The sequence below is a fragment of the Juglans regia genome, chromosome 3 (assembly GCF_001411555.2).
Source record: "Juglans regia cultivar Chandler chromosome 3, Walnut 2.0, whole genome shotgun sequence".
Lineage (NCBI taxonomy): Eukaryota > Viridiplantae > Streptophyta > Magnoliopsida > Fagales > Juglandaceae > Juglans > Juglans regia.
Genome location: NC_049903.1, coordinates 9,084,016 through 9,100,671, shown reverse-complemented (window position 1 = coordinate 9,100,671; position 16,656 = coordinate 9,084,016). Strand labels below are relative to the sequence as shown.

Here is a 16,656-nt window from a genome sequence, read left to right as displayed (position 1 = left end):
CACGTGTGGAAGATTGTTGCCCCGGAGATATATCTGTATAAATAAATAAATAAATAAAGTAAAAGAAACTAATTCTATAAGGTCAATTTCAGCAACTTTAGAAGAGAATCATTAACTCGGGGGGGACTCCATGGCATGGGAAGTCAAGATGAGTTGCAGTGAAAATACTGCCTTATTAACAACAAATCAAAAAGAAGCGGCAGCAGAAGCGATTGGCTCATTATTAACTTGAACCATTATGGTTCTTAATTTGCGTGGACGAATAGTGAAATATTCATTTTTCTTATTATATTCATATGAGCATATATATAAATATATATATATATATATATATATATGTATATATAAGAATTCTATGCATTAGTCACTGTTTATTTTCACACTTTATATTTATAGTTTTTATTTTTTTTCATGGAGAGTGGAGAATTTTTCATATATATATATATATTCCATATAAAGAAAAGAAAAACAAACTGAAGCTTTTGAAAAAGCTCCCGGTTAGAAAACTGAAAGATAATATGGTCCTGGAGTGAAGTTGATGCAAAGAGATAAAGGAGCCAAACTGCTGCCGAGGACGACGATCGACGACAACATGCACTCCCCATTTCCAAGGTTTACCAGGAGTATGGACAGACATGCAGACAAAGAGATTGGCATCGACCCCTTCCCCTCAAGCTTGGCTTATGATCCTATATATATATATATATATATATATATGAGATCGATCCTTTTACATCTAATATATAATTGATCCGGCTTTTCGGGAGATTATAAAACGGGTCCTAGATTCCCAGCTAGTTCTTGTAACGGAGAAGTTTTTTGATGATAAGCTAGCAAGGTTCTTCTCAGATAGGGCTGAAGCGGTTGAAACTCTTAATACATCGGCGGACTTCCTCTCACCCTAATTTGATGCAGTTGGCCATGTCAGGTAAAAACGTACCCTACGTACTTTTAAGATATATGTGTGTGTGTGTGTGTGTGTGTGTGTTAATGCGTGAGAACTTGCAGTAGCGACTGTGATTATTAATACAGTGTTTGTGTCTTGAAAAATGTTTAATCATTTAATTTGGTGCAGTCATATTGTGGTGCTTGAAGCTAAGTACGTAGTAGATCATGGATTCAAGATGCCAGATGCATGCATGTTGTCCAAAATGCTTATAAACAATTTGAACAGCAATGCACGTCATCCGTATTCTGAAAATACTTAATATTTTTTCCATAAACAAGTGGTGGAATAGTGGAGATCTAAGATGCTTTCAAGTCCACCCACCATTTGTCAACTTCATGTACTATAATCAATATCCTTACTACTTGGTTCAGCCCAATATAACTGGAGTACCTCCCGTTGTCTTCAATGGCTTGATCTCTTATGGACGACAGGGACTACGTGCACGGTCTGTCATCTATGATCTGTTGTAGGACTTGACTGGGGCAATATTAATCCTTACCTAATATATAAATTATAAGCACTACATAATTGTACGTACGAAATAACTATTTCGATATATATATATATTTTAACTTTTTTGAAGTACAATTGCTGTTTATAAGGCTGGTTACCTCACTGTGGAAACTTTAACAGGTGTGATATCGGTGAATTAGGAGAAAGAGTCGAGACTGTTTCCCAGTACGTACTTCATAAAGATCCAGATCAAAAAAAGAAAAGAAAAAAAGATACTTCATATGTTTGTTTGCTAAAAGTTGCTAGCTTTGATGGTTTTCTTAGTCAAGAAATTAATTATATTGCTACGAGTTAATTAATGCCCATTGGCGAAGTTAATATGCAGACCTTAATTAAAAACAGCTGAATCAACTGGCCTGGATCAGAAGCAAATTATAAACAACTGGTTCGTCAATCAAAGAAAACGGCATTGGAAGCCTTGATCTGAAGATATGCAGTTCGATCGTACTGATGGATGCTACCCAGTACCCCCCGTGTAACATGAACAATGTCTTGGGCAAACCCCTTTTCCATGGATATCTCATCTCGCCCACAATGCTATGAAGATGATAATTCTGCATAACAGGATGCAAAAGTAATGTATAATTAACACTTCTAAACCATATCAGGAATGTTATAACTACAAAGTACTTAATTCCTCTTTATTGGCTTCGGCTAATCCAGCTTTGTTCATGTAAACATCGAATCTTGCATGTGTGATGGCATTGCATTCATGTGTTGCAACTTGCAAGTGCATGCTGGCCGTATAGTCGATTTATTTGGGGTTTTCTGTAAAAATCATTGTTGATATGGACAGGCCGATGAAAAAGGCATGGAGATTTTTCTGTCTTGAATTTGATGCTGGAATGGCCCTACAAATCAAAATCTGGCCCCCCCAAATATGATTCCTTCTGCATTGTCCCTTGTTATGACTGGGCCCAAAATTGTTGACTCTTGACAAATTATATGCAAATATATGATTATGGTACAAATTATATTAAAAAATCCAAAAAATACGAGAACTTCAATGCTGACACTGATTATTTGGTCTCGTTTATTTTTACAGATAAGATAATTTAAAATTAAATAAAATATTATTAAAATATATTTTTTTAATATTATTTTTATTTTAAGATTTAAAAAAATTAAATTACTTATTTTATTTTATATGAAAATTTAAAAAAATATAATAATTAAATAAGATAAGATGATATGAGTTGAGATGAGATGAGTTGTTGAAAACGAGGTCACTAATATATAAAAGATCAGAAAACAATATAACATATGTTTTTTTCATAATAAAATTAATTAATTATTTATGAGAAAATTGATCTAATTTAAATATTTCATTGCTTTCCTTTTCTTTTATGTTTTTTCGAGTCATCAGCAAATGAATTATTAGAAATAAGAAAATACCTTGATCAACTGTTTTTTATGTCATGAACAAATGATATGATTCTTATGTAAAAGGCTACTTGGGCTTTCTGATCTTCGATAAAGCCCATAGTGAAGTGGAATGGGCTTTATGTATTGAGGCCCCTCACCCACTCGACGTGCTTACTGGGTCTTCGTTTTCTGCAGAAATCCCTCGCTCTCTTTCACTTGCCTCCTTAATCAGCCCTCAACACTCTCGGCGGGAGCATCGACGGCCATCAATCTTCGGGAGAATTTGAACGGAAATATTCCAAGCCAAGACGTTGAAATGGTACCACTTTTACTATTTTCCTCTTCTTTTGGTAGTCAGGAATTTTTCTATTTTACTTTATAGTTTTATTTTCTCGACGGAATTTTCTCAAACTCCTCGAAGTCAATCTAAATGGTGTGGTTTATAACGTTAAATAAGCTCAATCAATCCGCTTTAAACAGTTTTTTCGTGTCTCTCGTGCCATGCCTCAGTGCACATTTAGCACTATAAGTAAATTCTTGGATTCCAAGGTTTAAAAATATGTATTTTATAGTTGGGCTCGAGGAAAACTAATCTTTGGGATTGTAGATTAACAGGTAGATTTTTATTTCCTTTTTAGCTGGAATAAACTTCGGGGTGAGTCTCTACTAGTTCGTTGGAGTATATGGCGGTTTCAGTATCCAGAAAGCTTTTACGCTCCTTTTATGGGTCCCTATATGCACTTGGCCGCTGTGATTCTTCAACTATCACATGTCGATCATTTCGTACTTATCATTGTAAGGGAGACATGCATCTATTTTTTATCTTTGTCGGTCATTATTTGTTAGATTGCAAACTTTGGTCACTTTTGTGACTTTATAAATCTTAATTTTTCTTTTATTTGTCCATTTTTCCCTATCTTAACAGATTTGTGTGGCCATCTTCGTGGGGATAACGTATTTTCTTCAGGATCCTCCTGTCTTTCAAAGGTTAATGCTTATTACATTTTATTTGCTCTCCCTGTTGGTTTTCAAAAGCTACTACCGATAGAATGTACACAGTAACCGTATATTCAACACGCCAATTTGTTGGGCTCCGCTTGCTTACCGTACTTTTGGCGTTTTAGTTACAAGCCTATGTTGTATGTATTACTGTAGGTTGGATCGCATATCCTTGCAAATAGATGGCTTTCAACTTCCATTCTGACTCCTGAATCGGGTGAAGGAGCATTTCCCTCTCATTTATTGTCTACAAAGCCTGTGGTAACAGCAGAGCGTAGTATAGGTAGGAGGAAGACCTTAACATTAAGTAACGCGTAGCTTAGAAGAAGCATACTACTTGTTGAGCATGTGTGTGTGCATGTGTTTGTTTACCTTTAATAGATATGATAATAGCCCTTTTCTCTTGCAAAGCACCAAAGTTTGTTGAAGGTTGACACTTAAAATTCATATAATTACCTTGGTTTTTTTTTAAAGTGCACTTTTTTATAACAGATAAAAATTAGAGTTATCATTTTATGACGGACAGAGCTGTTAAATTTTTGCGGTAGTTTGATAAATTAACATGTTTGTTTACTTTATGTTTATTTTGACTTCCTTCCCATTACTAGCCTTTTTTCTTATATTTTATCTTGTGGCAATGGATGAACTTGGCAAACAATTTGAGCGTTGCTACTGATATCAAATTTGATGTTTCTATACAATGTTTTAATGAACTAATGTAATGTGCTGTAGGACTTTATCAGGACCTGGTCATTCCAGTAACAAATTTTCATAATGAAGATAAGGGCTTCATGGTTTTGGCTGGCGATGTTTTTGATGTGCCTATTAGGAAGGATATTGTTCATCGTGTGGTGCGATGGCAGCTTGCAAAACGGCAACAGGTTGTTATTGATCATTATTTTCGAGTTTTGGTGGCATGGGGTTATAATGGCACTAATGGTATTAATGTAAAAGTATAAGTAGCATTAAATAGAAAAAACAAAACCATGGTTAATACTCATACTTTTTAGTGATACCTTAATAAGTGTAAGAAATAGTGTGGCTGCATTCTGTCCTGCAATTGTTGCAATCGGTGAATTCCAGTTTTTATTCTTATTCAAAGGGCAATATTTTCTTTAGTGTTGCGACAGTTAATTTTTTTTTCTTTTTTCTTTTTTTTTTGGGGGGGGACAAGTCTGTTTGAATAGGCATATCTTTGATATCAAGCCTTTGGGTTCTTGCATTACAGGAAGTTTACTGATCAAATTCTTCTAGATTGTCACCTGTCCTTTTTTTTGGGTTTTGACCTTAATATTGTATATGGTTGTCTGAAAGAGGGAAAAAAGGTTATCAATGCTCTCTTGTGAGTCATGGGGATGAAGTGCATGTGGATATCAGTAAGACTTATTGCTGATTGAGTGACCTGCAGGGAACACATTCAACAAAAACCATTAGCGAGGTTAGTGGCACTGGGAGAAAGCCTTGGCGGCAGAAGGGTACTGGTCGTGCAAGGCATGGAACATTGCGTGGACCCCAGGTAGTTACTCTGCTTAGTGCTTATGGATTTGAAGGTTTGCATTGTTACTAAGAAATTTAGATGTGTTTCGATGGACCGTAATGAATTCAATGGGCGTGTACAGTTTAGGGGTGGTGCTGCTATGCATGGCCCTAAGCCACGAAGTCATGCTTTTAAGCTGAATAAGAAGGTTCGTCGTCTTGGGCTGAAGATTGCTTTGACAGCTCGTGCAGCAGAAGGAAAGGCATGTCTCTTGTTCCTTCCGAGTATTTTCTGTTTCTGGCTTACACTGATTAGAGTTGTAGTTTGGAATTTAATTATGAAAACATCAACATATGGTAATTTCTTTTTGACCTTGGAGAAAGTATGAGCTGTCCTCAGCTTTTATTCTGTCTCTGTCCTTAACTAGTTTGGTTAATAGGTTCTATGCTTGTGTGCTGTAGTATTTGCGATTACTTGGGTGATATTAGGAAGATTAATGTGAGTCACTTGTCAGTTCAGAACTTTACCACCTGGTGGCTTTTGAAAAGTTGAGTAAACATTCAGAGTTGGGATGAGGTTGAGATGTCCTCCAGAAAAAATGGAAATGTCTCTGGTGAAGCTCAAATTCTGCTTATCCAAGCACAAGTTTTTTTTTTTTTTTTATAAGTAATCGATTTATATAAATAGAGATAGGCAAAACCCAAGTACACAAGATGATATACAAGAGAAAAGACCTATCTAGGTCGAAGTAAGAGAAACTAAAAAGTCATGAAAATTCAGGCCATTAAAGTCTAGAGCAATGGCCCATAAACATAAAGTACGGAAAAATAGGGTTCTAAGTTCCTCCGAAGACCGCTCCTTGTTTTCAAAAGTCCGATCATTGCGTTCTTGCCATATACACCACATAATACAGATCGAGATCATTTTCCACACCGCCTTGATTTGTTGGACTCCTCTTAGGAGTGTCCAACTAGCCAATAGATCTATCACAGTTTCAGGCATAACAAAAGATAACTCTATCCGGCTAAAGACTTCCATCCACAAGGCTTTAGCTGTCTCACAATGTAGCAAGAGATGTTCCACTGACTCGCTAGATCTCTTGCACATGCAACACCAGTCTACTATAACTATCCGACGCTTCCTCAAATTGTCGATAGTCAGAATCTTCCCCCACGCTGCAGTCCATGTAAAGAAAATCGCTTTTGGGGGCGCCTTATTTCGCCAAAGTCTCCTCCATGGGAACGAAATATTAACAGGTTGGGATAGGGGCTTGTAGTATGATCGAACTGAGAAAATACCTTTAACCGCAGGAGTCCACCACATCTTATCAGCTTGTTGTCTGTCTGGCTTTACAAAATAAACCAAACTGAAAAAAGCCTCAAAGATATCCACTTCCCAGTCTTGTGCCTCTCTACTAAACTTGACATTCCACTGCACTTGATCCCCTGATAGAATCATAAGATCCTCTATTGAGGCTTCCTGGTTGCATGCCACTCGGAAAACTGCTAGAAATGCATCCTTTAGGGTCTCTTCCCCACACCATGTATCCATCCAGAACTTAATACAAGAGCCCCTTCCCAACACCAATTTAGCGTGTCTACTGAAATCCCCCCACCCAAGCACAAGTGTAGCACATATATTCTTTTAAGGTCAATTTTCAGGAATTCTTCTGATTTTCTCATGTGAAAAGTACCACCAAGAAGCCTTTTATTGACTTTGATTGGTTTAGTTGGATAAATCTTGTTTCACCAATTTAGCGTATATGATTATTCTTGAATATCAATGATATTATCTTTATTGAGCATATGAAGATCTTTCATTTTTTTCAGTTTTCTTAACTAAAGTGCCTGAATCATATTTTCGGCATGTTCTTTCATGTATTAAGTACTGGAATCTTTTGTTCTATTTGATTAATGAGACATAACTCGAAAAGTTGGCAAATGTACAGCTTCTAGTATTTGATGACTTGGAGGTTCCAACACATAAGACCAAGAATTTGGTGAATTATGTTAAGCAAATGGAGAACACCAAGAAACTTCTGCTGGTGGATGGCGGCCCCATAGGTGAAAAGTTGAAGTTGGCTACACAAAATCTACATTATGCAAATGTACTGCCATCAATTGTAAGTTGCTCTTCTGACCCTTATTCCTTGCCGTGTATCAGTTGTAAGAAAATTATCAACTTAATTTACCAAGATGAAAAAGATTTATCATACATAATCAGCTAAATTGGGCAATGCCACTGGCTGATGCTTATTGCCCATGTTTTACAGGGTTTGAATGTCTACAGCATTCTGCTTCATGACACACTGGTAATGTCCCGGGAGGCAGTAAACAAGATTGTTGAGAGGATGCACACTCCAATTAACCGTTAAAGCACTTCACTTTACAAGCTACATTCCAGTTTCAGATGAGAATATGAATTATTTTCTCTTTCATAGAAGAAATGGAATTCAGAACATATTTGTGCGTTGCTTTTGTCAAAATATGGAAATCCATTGGTGGATAGGTTGGTTTTTCTTGTGCATTGGCCTTGTATCTTCAGCTGAGAATTTTGCAGTTGAAAATTGGCTGCTATCCTAAATCACGATGAAAGGCTGGCAATTCACTTTCTTCTGCAAGTTTTTTTGATGTGCCACTGGCCAACATTATAAAAAGTTTGTTGCAGTGCAAGTACTTTTGGCTTCTTGAATCATATTTTTCTGTACCATTTGAAATACGAACAAGTGATGGGCATGGAAGTTAAGAAACAGTGACTTGAGGTCACAATGGCTGATAAAAACCTGAAGGCTTGGAAAAAGAGCTTCCTCATTCCTAATATTGCACCGCAGCCTGATGTTATCTTTTAGGTCAGATGACAATAGCTTTGTGGATCTTCTGGCTAAGGTCAAAGTGTGTCTGAGAAATATTTGTTACGATTTCAAGTTCAAACTTGTCTGGTTGGTGTGAAAGAGATCCGTGGCGATCAGAGACGCATTGTATGTTTGATCTGAGTGAGTGTCTTTGACGTTGAAAACTTTAGCATTATTCCATGAGTCAATCGAGTACAACTGAGTTCTATTCATTTTCTCCGTGAATGACCTCAGTCTCTTCTACTAAACCCATATTCCTTTCGTCTTACTGTCAGTGGAAGTATGCAGCTTATCATTATTTATACATACATATATGTATATGTATGTATATAGAAATTGTAAAGTAGAAAAATCGCCTCAACTGTCAAAATAAGTGGCTTTTAAAAGTTATTTATAGTCACCCCAAGCCTACTGCGACGACTATCGTTGCTTTGACAACTTCAGATCTCACCTGAACCACAGTTGTCATGTAATAGGAAAGTATTAGTTATTTGTTGATACGATACTTGATATTTTATATAATTAAAATTAATTGTTCAAGTATTAGTTTTAATTGTTAATTAAATGGACGTAATGCTTTTTGTACTCCAAAAGTACTTAAGTGGAACATAAATACAGCTACCAATTAGGTGCATTAAGGAAATGAGCCCGGCTATACATTAGACACTCTTCACACATCGTGGTTGTTTTGTTTTTTTAACTCAACACTTAATGTGTTGAGGATGCAGTTGACTGATGTAAATAATTTCTTAGTTATGTAATTTGTCTTTACTAAGGCGAGAATGATCGCCTCAACAACATTGATTTCAAAAGAAAAAAGTCTAAACTATCACAGAACACTTTTAGATAGAAAATGGGACGGCAAACGACGACATCTGCCTTGAAGGCTTGAGCCGATAAAGAAAGGTCACTGTTACTCCCAGGTCAATCGTCACGCTGATCTGTCCTCCTCCATCTCCATGAAGATTGAAGAAGACCCTGTCGTTTCTCTTCACTTCTCTTCTCCCCCCTAAATTTAGGTGCTAAAAACTAATCTTTCATTCTAGGATTGAATCTTTATATTTTGTTTTCTGTTCAGGACTCACAGTCCCTACATTTTCAACTCCTCTTTTTATTTTTAACCCTCTTCTCTCCTGCACAAACCCTACTCAATGGCCAAAACTAGACCTGGTAAAAGGGACATAGATTCCTACACCATTAGAGGCACCAACAAGGTTGTCAGAGGTAAAACCCAAAACATCCACCTTTCAAAAAATGTTATTTTTTTGTTTGTTGGGTTTCAAAGTTTCTAACTTTTTGGTTGGTTTTGGCAGCTGGGGACTGCGTGCTGATGCGACCATCAGACACGGGTAAGCCCCCATATGTGGCGCGCATAGAAAAGATCGAGATGGATGGTCGGAACAACGTGAAGGTGAGGGTGAGGTGGTACTATCGGCCCGAGGAGTCAATCGGAGGGCGGAGACAGTTCCACGGAGCCAAGGAACTCTTCTTGTCCGACCACTATGACGTGCAGAGCGCCCACACTATCGAAGGGAAGTGCACCGTTCACTCTTTCAAGAACTACACCAAGCTTGAGAATGTTGGGGCTGAGGATTACTATTGCCGATTTGAGTACAAGGCTGCTACTGGAGGGTTCACTCCCGACCGAGTGGCCGTGTGAGTTTTTTGTGGTTTTATTCATACTGAATCGTTCGAAAAGCGAATCGGTTTTAGAGTTTTTTTTTTTAATCGTTCACTCAACCACTTCAATCAATTGATTCAGCTGATTCAAAGAATGGTATTTTTGCATTAAATTGTGATACCATTGTCATGACTCATGTCCTTATAACTCAATGGTATTTATTTTCTTCTTACATGAGAATATTGAAGGCAAAAAAAAAAAAAAAAGGATAATTGAGCTCGAATACATGAATTATATGCTTATTGAAATTATTTAGATTCAAGTTATGTTCTTATTGAAACTAGTTTATGAATTTATGTTTTAAATTATTTTATACATGATTTTAAATGTTTGCATTGCATTATATTATTTTTTATATTTTTATTAACACTAAAATAACTGATTCAAAATTTTCATGAATCGCTTATTCGTTCATTCCCCAATTCTGATTGTTTGAGCTTGGTTTTTTGTTCTTTTGGGTTTGATTTAAATCTTTTTTTTTTTTTTGTTCTCTTTTAATTTTTGTATTGATTTGGATAAGTACATTGATGGGTTCTGATTTTTATTGGCATTTTTCTTGAAGGTACTGCAAATGTGAGATGCCTTACAACCCAGATGACCTCATGGTGCAATGTGAGGGGTGCAAGGATTGGTAAGTTGATGTAGGTTCTTATTTTATTATGTTTTTTTTTTTCCTCGTATGAGTGGACAATCTCCCAAAATGATGCCCACTTTTCTTCCTTTGTAGATTTTTTGAATTTTTGTTCCCTATCCTCTCTTAATTAGGCTTCTTATCCTTTGTACACTTACTCTGCAGTTGGGTTGTGACCCTAGTGAGTTAGAAGAATTAGATATGTTTAGTTATCAAAACAAGAATGGATGATAGAGCTTTATGTTAGACATGATCAGCACATGGATGGGATAACCAATCTACAATCCAGCTATCATAAAGAAGAAATTAAGTAAAAATAAGAGGAAAGTTTCCTTTTGCAAACAGTGAAACACCACTAACAGAAGCTTAGATGTTTAGTTGTTCTATCCTGGTACTCTTTTTGTCAGATATGTCTATATCTCTCTGTCTTGTTTATGCTTTTTGTCATCATCCTGTTGTTTTTTTACTCTTGTTTTTATTTGGATTAACTGCTCTAAGTTGCATGTTGTGAAAGATTAGTTTTCTTCTGTTAATGTTTGCTAGTGTTGGACTGATGTATGATAACTTATTCTGTAGAAAATGGAAAATCCATTCCTATTGATGTTGCATAGTTACACTGCATTTGGAGTGCCTTGAGTTCTTGTATGCTGAGTTTGAATTTCAAATCACTTGCTCATAAACTAATTGCAATACTTACCTTTGCCTTATAGGTATCATCCTGCTTGTGTGGGCATGACCATTGAAGAAGCTAAAAAATTGGATCGCTTTGTGTGTTCTGAATGTTCATCTGATGAGGATGTTAAAAAACCCCAGATTACATTTTCAGCATCACCAGCTGCTGATGCCAAGGTGGGAGGAATACTTTTTTTTCTTAATTCCACATAATTGTAGATGCATGTTGTGTCTTTGTTTACGTCATTTCATTTCTCGTCTCAGCTTGTGCATGATGCACAATGCACATGTTTTTGGGCTAATGGTTTTTTTTTTGGTTTTTGTATTAGAGGTTAAAGAAAATAGTAATTGAGAAATATTCTGTTCAAGTAAAACGTGGTTTTTATTTTTGAAACGGAAGGTGCATATTGTCTGAAACTCGAACTGTGGTGGACATCTCTTGTTTGGTGTAGTTGGTCTGGAGGTAGATTCTTCTTGTTTATAAAGGAAAAAAAAATATTTTTTTATAGGTAAAATAAAATTTTATTGAATCAAGTAACGAGGCATATCCCAAGTACACATAAAGTATACAATAGCTAACACCTAATTACAAGTTAGAATCTAGAGATGGATTCAAGAAAATCATGAAAACTAGCCCAATTAAAAACAATAGCAGAGACCCAAAGAAATAAGATATAGAAAAAAAAATCTAAATTCTTCTAAAGAGCTTTCCCGGTCGTTAAAACTCCAGCCATTCCTTTCAAGCCAAATACACCACAAGAGTTATAGAGGAGTCTTTTTCCACATGGAGTCCATCTGGGGGTTGCCCTGAAGGCCTTCTCCAACAACCAAAAAGATCGACCACCCTCCTAGGCATCAGCCTTATAATTCCAATTTATAAAGGAAAAAAAAAATTAAGACAAATCCTTTATAATAAGAGCTCTATCGTCCCAAGAATTAGATATAATGGCATGAATATTCATGACTTTCTTGTATCTCTTGACGCTCCCTTGATGTACTCCACTCCTTAAAACTTTTTTCTGGCAATCCCTAGTGTTGATTTCTCATTTTTCCCATTACCTTTGTCATCATCCTACATGCCATTTTGGTCATACGCAAGAAGATGTTATGTTGGAGAGTTAAGGGAATCAGATTTGGTAATTGAAATGCTACTACAAAAGTGGTTCTATAGAGGCCACTATTTACTTCTGAACATGTTTAGGGTAAAATAAATGTCCCCCAATCCTGCTTCTTAAACATCTCTCCGACTAAAATCGTTTGGCCTCTTAATATCATATATAATTCCAAGTAAATGTTTCTGGGGGGTTTATTTCTGTTGTCACCCTGTTAATCTCATAATCTTGAGCTCCTTTTGTCTTGGTCATTCTATTCAATTTTAACACTATTTATACCTTCCATGAAATTTTAATATGAAAGCAATGGCATTAATTATATGCTTGTCTAGCTCTGGTAAACACACATAGTATTCCACTTTTATGCCCTTTCTGGTATCCTAGGTCAAACTAAGAATTTCCTCACTCATGCTAAAATCTGCAGCACATTATTTGTGGAAGATCTCATATGAAACACCTTGTTTATTTAGTCCTGTTACAGTATCATGCACACCGGTTGTGATAAAATATTGCTTTGTTCTTATGACCTTTCTGTGTTTTTATTTGTTAGACTATCTTGAACTATGGATTTGCTTGGGACAGCTAGATGCTAAAATATTATAATATCCTGTTTCATATTTATCAAAAGAAATCCTGAAATCTGACTCAGGCCTGCCATTCTCTCTCTCTCTCTCTCTCTCTCTCTCTCTCTCTCAAAATGCTTTTGTTCGGGGTAGGCAAATTCTTGATTATGTCTTGATTGCCAATGAATGTCTAGACAGCCACTTGAGGGAAGGGGTTCCAGGTTTCATTTGTAAGCTGGATATGGAGAAGGCGTATGATCATGTGAATCGGGATTTTCTTTTTTACATACTTGGGAGATGTGGATTTGGGGGGAGGTGGTGTGGATGGATTAGACATTGCGTCTCTACCGCTCGGTTTTTAGTGTTAGTTATTGGGAGTCCTTGTGGTTTTTTTCATATTTCTCACGGTTTGAGATAGAGGGATCCATTATCTCCCTTCAAAAACCTTTTTGTTATTATCATGGAAGCTTTGAACCGCATGGTGGAGGCTGCTGGGGGGGGGGGGGGGATTTCTTTCTGGGTTTAAGGTGGGAAATGCTCATAATGGTTTTATTCCTATTTCTCACATTTTATTTGCAGATGACACTATTATTTTTTGTGATGCTGATCGTGGACAGATTCAAGCCTTAAGGGCTGTTTTATTATATTTTGAAGCTGTATCAAGTCTGAAGGTGAATTTGGGTAAGTCGGAGATGGTTCCTGTGGGGGAGGTGCAGAGTATTAATTGCTTGGCGAAGTTGTTGGGATGTAAAGTTGCTGCTTTACCATTGAAGTATCTTGGTCTTCAATTGTGGGCATCTTTCAAGGCAAAGTCTAGTTGGGATGGGGTAGTGGAGAAGATTGAGAAAATGTTGGCGGGTTGGAAGTGGCTTTATTTATCAAAAGGGGGTAGAATAACTCTTATTAAAAGTACTCTTTCTAATCTTCCAACTTACTATCTTTCTTTGTTGCCATTGCCAGTAGAGGTGAGAAAACGGATTGAGAAATTATTTCGTACATTTTTGTTGGGTGGTATGGGTGAGGATATGAAGGTTCATCTTGTTAGTTGGAAAAAAGTTTGCTCTTCTATTTCAAATGGAGGTTTGGGGATTCGGAATTTGAGTAGTTTTAACAAGGCTTTGTTGGGAAAGTGGTTGCGGAGGTATCAAGTGGAAGGGGTGTCGTTGTGGGAGGGAGGTTTTAGATCGGAAATATGGCTGTGAGTTGTTGGTGGGGGTGGGGGGGAGGGGGGTTCTAAGGAGGTTAGGGGGACCTATGGAGTGAGTCTTTGGAAATTTATTAGAAAGGGATGGGAGAACTTTGTAAAACATACAAATTTTGATGTTGGTGAGGGTACCAGGGTCCGATTTTGGCTTGATACTTGGTGTGGTGATCGGGCTCTTTGTAGTGTGTTCCCTGCTATTTTTCGTATAGCATCTAATCGGCTTGCATCTGTTGCTGATCTGACAGTAAATTCTAATGGAATTTTGCAGTGGGATGTTGGTTTTACTAGAGGTGTACAGGATTGGGAACTTGATGAGATGTCTATTTTTTTCTGGTTCGTTTATTTCTGGCGAGTTGGGGGTGATGAGAGGGATAAAATGATATGGAAGCATACAGGCAGCAAAAAATTCTCAGTAAGGTCTTACTAGAAGGTATTGACTGTTCAGCAGTGATTATTTTCCTTGGAAGTGCATTTGGAGGTCTCATGTGCCTTCCAAAGTTGCATTTTTCATTTGGACAGCATCAATTGGAAATATTTTGACGATTGATAATCTGAGAAAGAGGGGTTTTGTTATTAAGGAGTGGTGTTTTATGTGTAAGAAGCATGAGGAATCGGTGGATCATGTACTTTTGCATTGTGAGGTGGCAAAGGCATTATGGGATGGTGTTTTTAGAAGAGTCGGACTGGTTTGGGTGATGCCTGAGGACAGTCGTGGATTTGTTTGCGTGCTGGATGGGGCTTCGTAGTTCTAAACAAGTGGTTGCGGCGTAGAAGATGCTTCCTTTGTGTCTCATGTGGTGTATTTGGTGGAAAAGAAATGAGCGATGCTTTAACGATAAGGAGCGCACCTTGGAGGATATCTGGAAATCCTTTGTATTTACTTTATTACAATGGTTTTCTGCTATAGGACTTGATGGAGCTTCTGCTCATGATTTTCTGTTTTATTCTTCTTCTTTATAGAATGTAACTAGGTTTTTTCTTTTGTATACTCCCCATGTACATGGGCTTCGCCTATTACATTCGTTCAATAAAATTTCATTCTACTTATAAAAAAAAAATGAAGGTGATAACAGGCTCGATGTTGGTGGATTTTCCGGAAAAATAGAAAATAAAAATTGTGTTATTTGGAAACGTCTCATGGTTGATATGGTTATTTCGTTTATTTGGAAACTGAAGGCACTGGAGTCAGTAATTTGAAAATACCCAGTTATTAATTGACTTTTTCTTTTGGAATCGGTAATTTAAAAAAAGCAATGCTAGATACAGTCCTAGTCCTAGAGTGTATGAGTCCTATTATTGATTTCAGCTAGATGCATCAGAATGTTTTCTTTACCCTTTGGTAGTTTTATTCATTGATGATGTTCTTAATCCTTCACAGGTGGAGCCCAAGCGGCGGAGGAGATGACCACAATTGAGGGATTGCAGGAGGAGACAAGTATTTGCGCAAGGAAGCGGCTCTTTGAGTGTTGTTTTGTGGAATGTACAGCGTAGACTGGCTCCTGTTAGTAACTTGTGTATTTGACAGAGATATATGTATCTCTGCTAGGTTAAATTAAAATGCTGGACTTCTTTCATTCTTCCCAAAAAGATGAGATTTCAGTTCAACTGTGGATTTAAAAGAACACATTGAACTGAAAGCATTTAAGTGAAAAAGAAGCCAGATTCTGAACTTCTAGTAATGGATTGTGGCTTGCATCATAGCAGCTTTCTCATTGTCTATTTAGTTGGATAACTTTTCCAAGATGAGCTTCATCCGTTTATGTTTTTAACTTTTTTGGCCAGCATGGGATGACCTGGAAGGTTTGAACATCCCACTGGTAAATAGTCGAGGTTATGTCACATAAGTACTACTTCTCACGCTTTATATATGACAGTAATTCTACATACAGTCATAGAATGCGTAAACGTCGTACAGTCACTTTGAAAAAAAGTAGAGTCTACTATTAAAAAATTAATTTCTTTTCATGTGGGTCTCATATTTATTCACTTTTTTTAAAGCGATTGCACGACGCTTGCATACTCACGACTGCAAGTATTATTTCTTTTTTTTTAACACTCTTACACATTAAAAAAAAAAGAATTCAAAATATCATTTAAAAATATTTTTTTAACCGTAAAAAAAATAAAAAAAATTGTTGAGATCCATTTGTCGGAACAAGCAGCATTTTTATTTATTTATTTATTTATCAATTATTTAATATGACTTGTCAAGTCAAGAAATATCGAGAAAATGATGAAAATAATGATAAATACAATTTTTTGTATTGAATATTCGTAAAATTTATGTTCCAACTAGTCTATCACACGTGGAAGATTGTTGCGCTGGAAATAAATCTATATAAATAAATAATAATAATAATTCTATACATTTTAGAAAAATGATAGATCCACTGAAGATTTTTACCGATATTTTGTACCGAATTTTCTTTTTATTTATTTTCATTTAATGATTAAAAAAATATTTTTTAATGAGTTTGTGAAATTTTTTTATTTTTAAAAATGTTTGAAAAAACTAGAAAAAAAATTACAGTATTCGGTAAAAAAAAAAAAAAAGTGTGAAATTTCTGTGGCCCAGCACCAGTCTACATTTTAAGGTGTCATTTCAGCAACTTTTTTTTAGAAGAGAATCACAAACTGGG

General features: G+C 36.3%; 2 protein-coding genes across 3 annotated transcripts; both read left to right on the top strand.

Moving 5' to 3' along the window:
- Positions 1–3,000: 3,000 nt before the first annotated feature.
- LOC109008557 (50S ribosomal protein L4) lies at positions 3,001–7,994 on the top strand. Of its 2 annotated transcripts, none has more exons than XM_018988698.2 (9): positions 3,001–3,146; positions 3,466–3,622; positions 3,753–3,814; positions 3,983–4,109; positions 4,559–4,707; positions 5,235–5,342; positions 5,446–5,565; positions 7,252–7,425; positions 7,576–7,994. In XM_018988698.2, the coding sequence occupies exons 2-9, from the start codon at positions 3,511–3,513 to the stop codon at positions 7,675–7,677; spliced, it is 954 nt and encodes a 317-aa protein (XP_018844243.1). In that variant the 5' UTR covers positions 3,001–3,146; positions 3,466–3,510; the 3' UTR covers positions 7,678–7,994. The 2 variants fall into 2 exon arrangements, with proteins under 2 accessions (XP_018844243.1, XP_018844244.1); XM_018988699.2 differs by having other exon boundaries at positions 3,017–3,146; positions 3,435–3,622.
- Positions 7,995–8,992: 998 nt separating this feature from the next.
- On the top strand, positions 8,993–15,769 carry LOC109008559 (chromatin remodeling protein EBS). Its single transcript, XM_018988701.2, has 5 exons — positions 8,993–9,378; positions 9,468–9,810; positions 10,398–10,466; positions 11,177–11,315; positions 15,396–15,769. The coding sequence occupies exons 1-5, from the start codon at positions 9,306–9,308 to the stop codon at positions 15,420–15,422; spliced, it is 651 nt and encodes a 216-aa protein (XP_018844246.1). The 5' UTR covers positions 8,993–9,305; the 3' UTR covers positions 15,423–15,769.
- Positions 15,770–16,656: the final 887 nt, after the last annotated feature.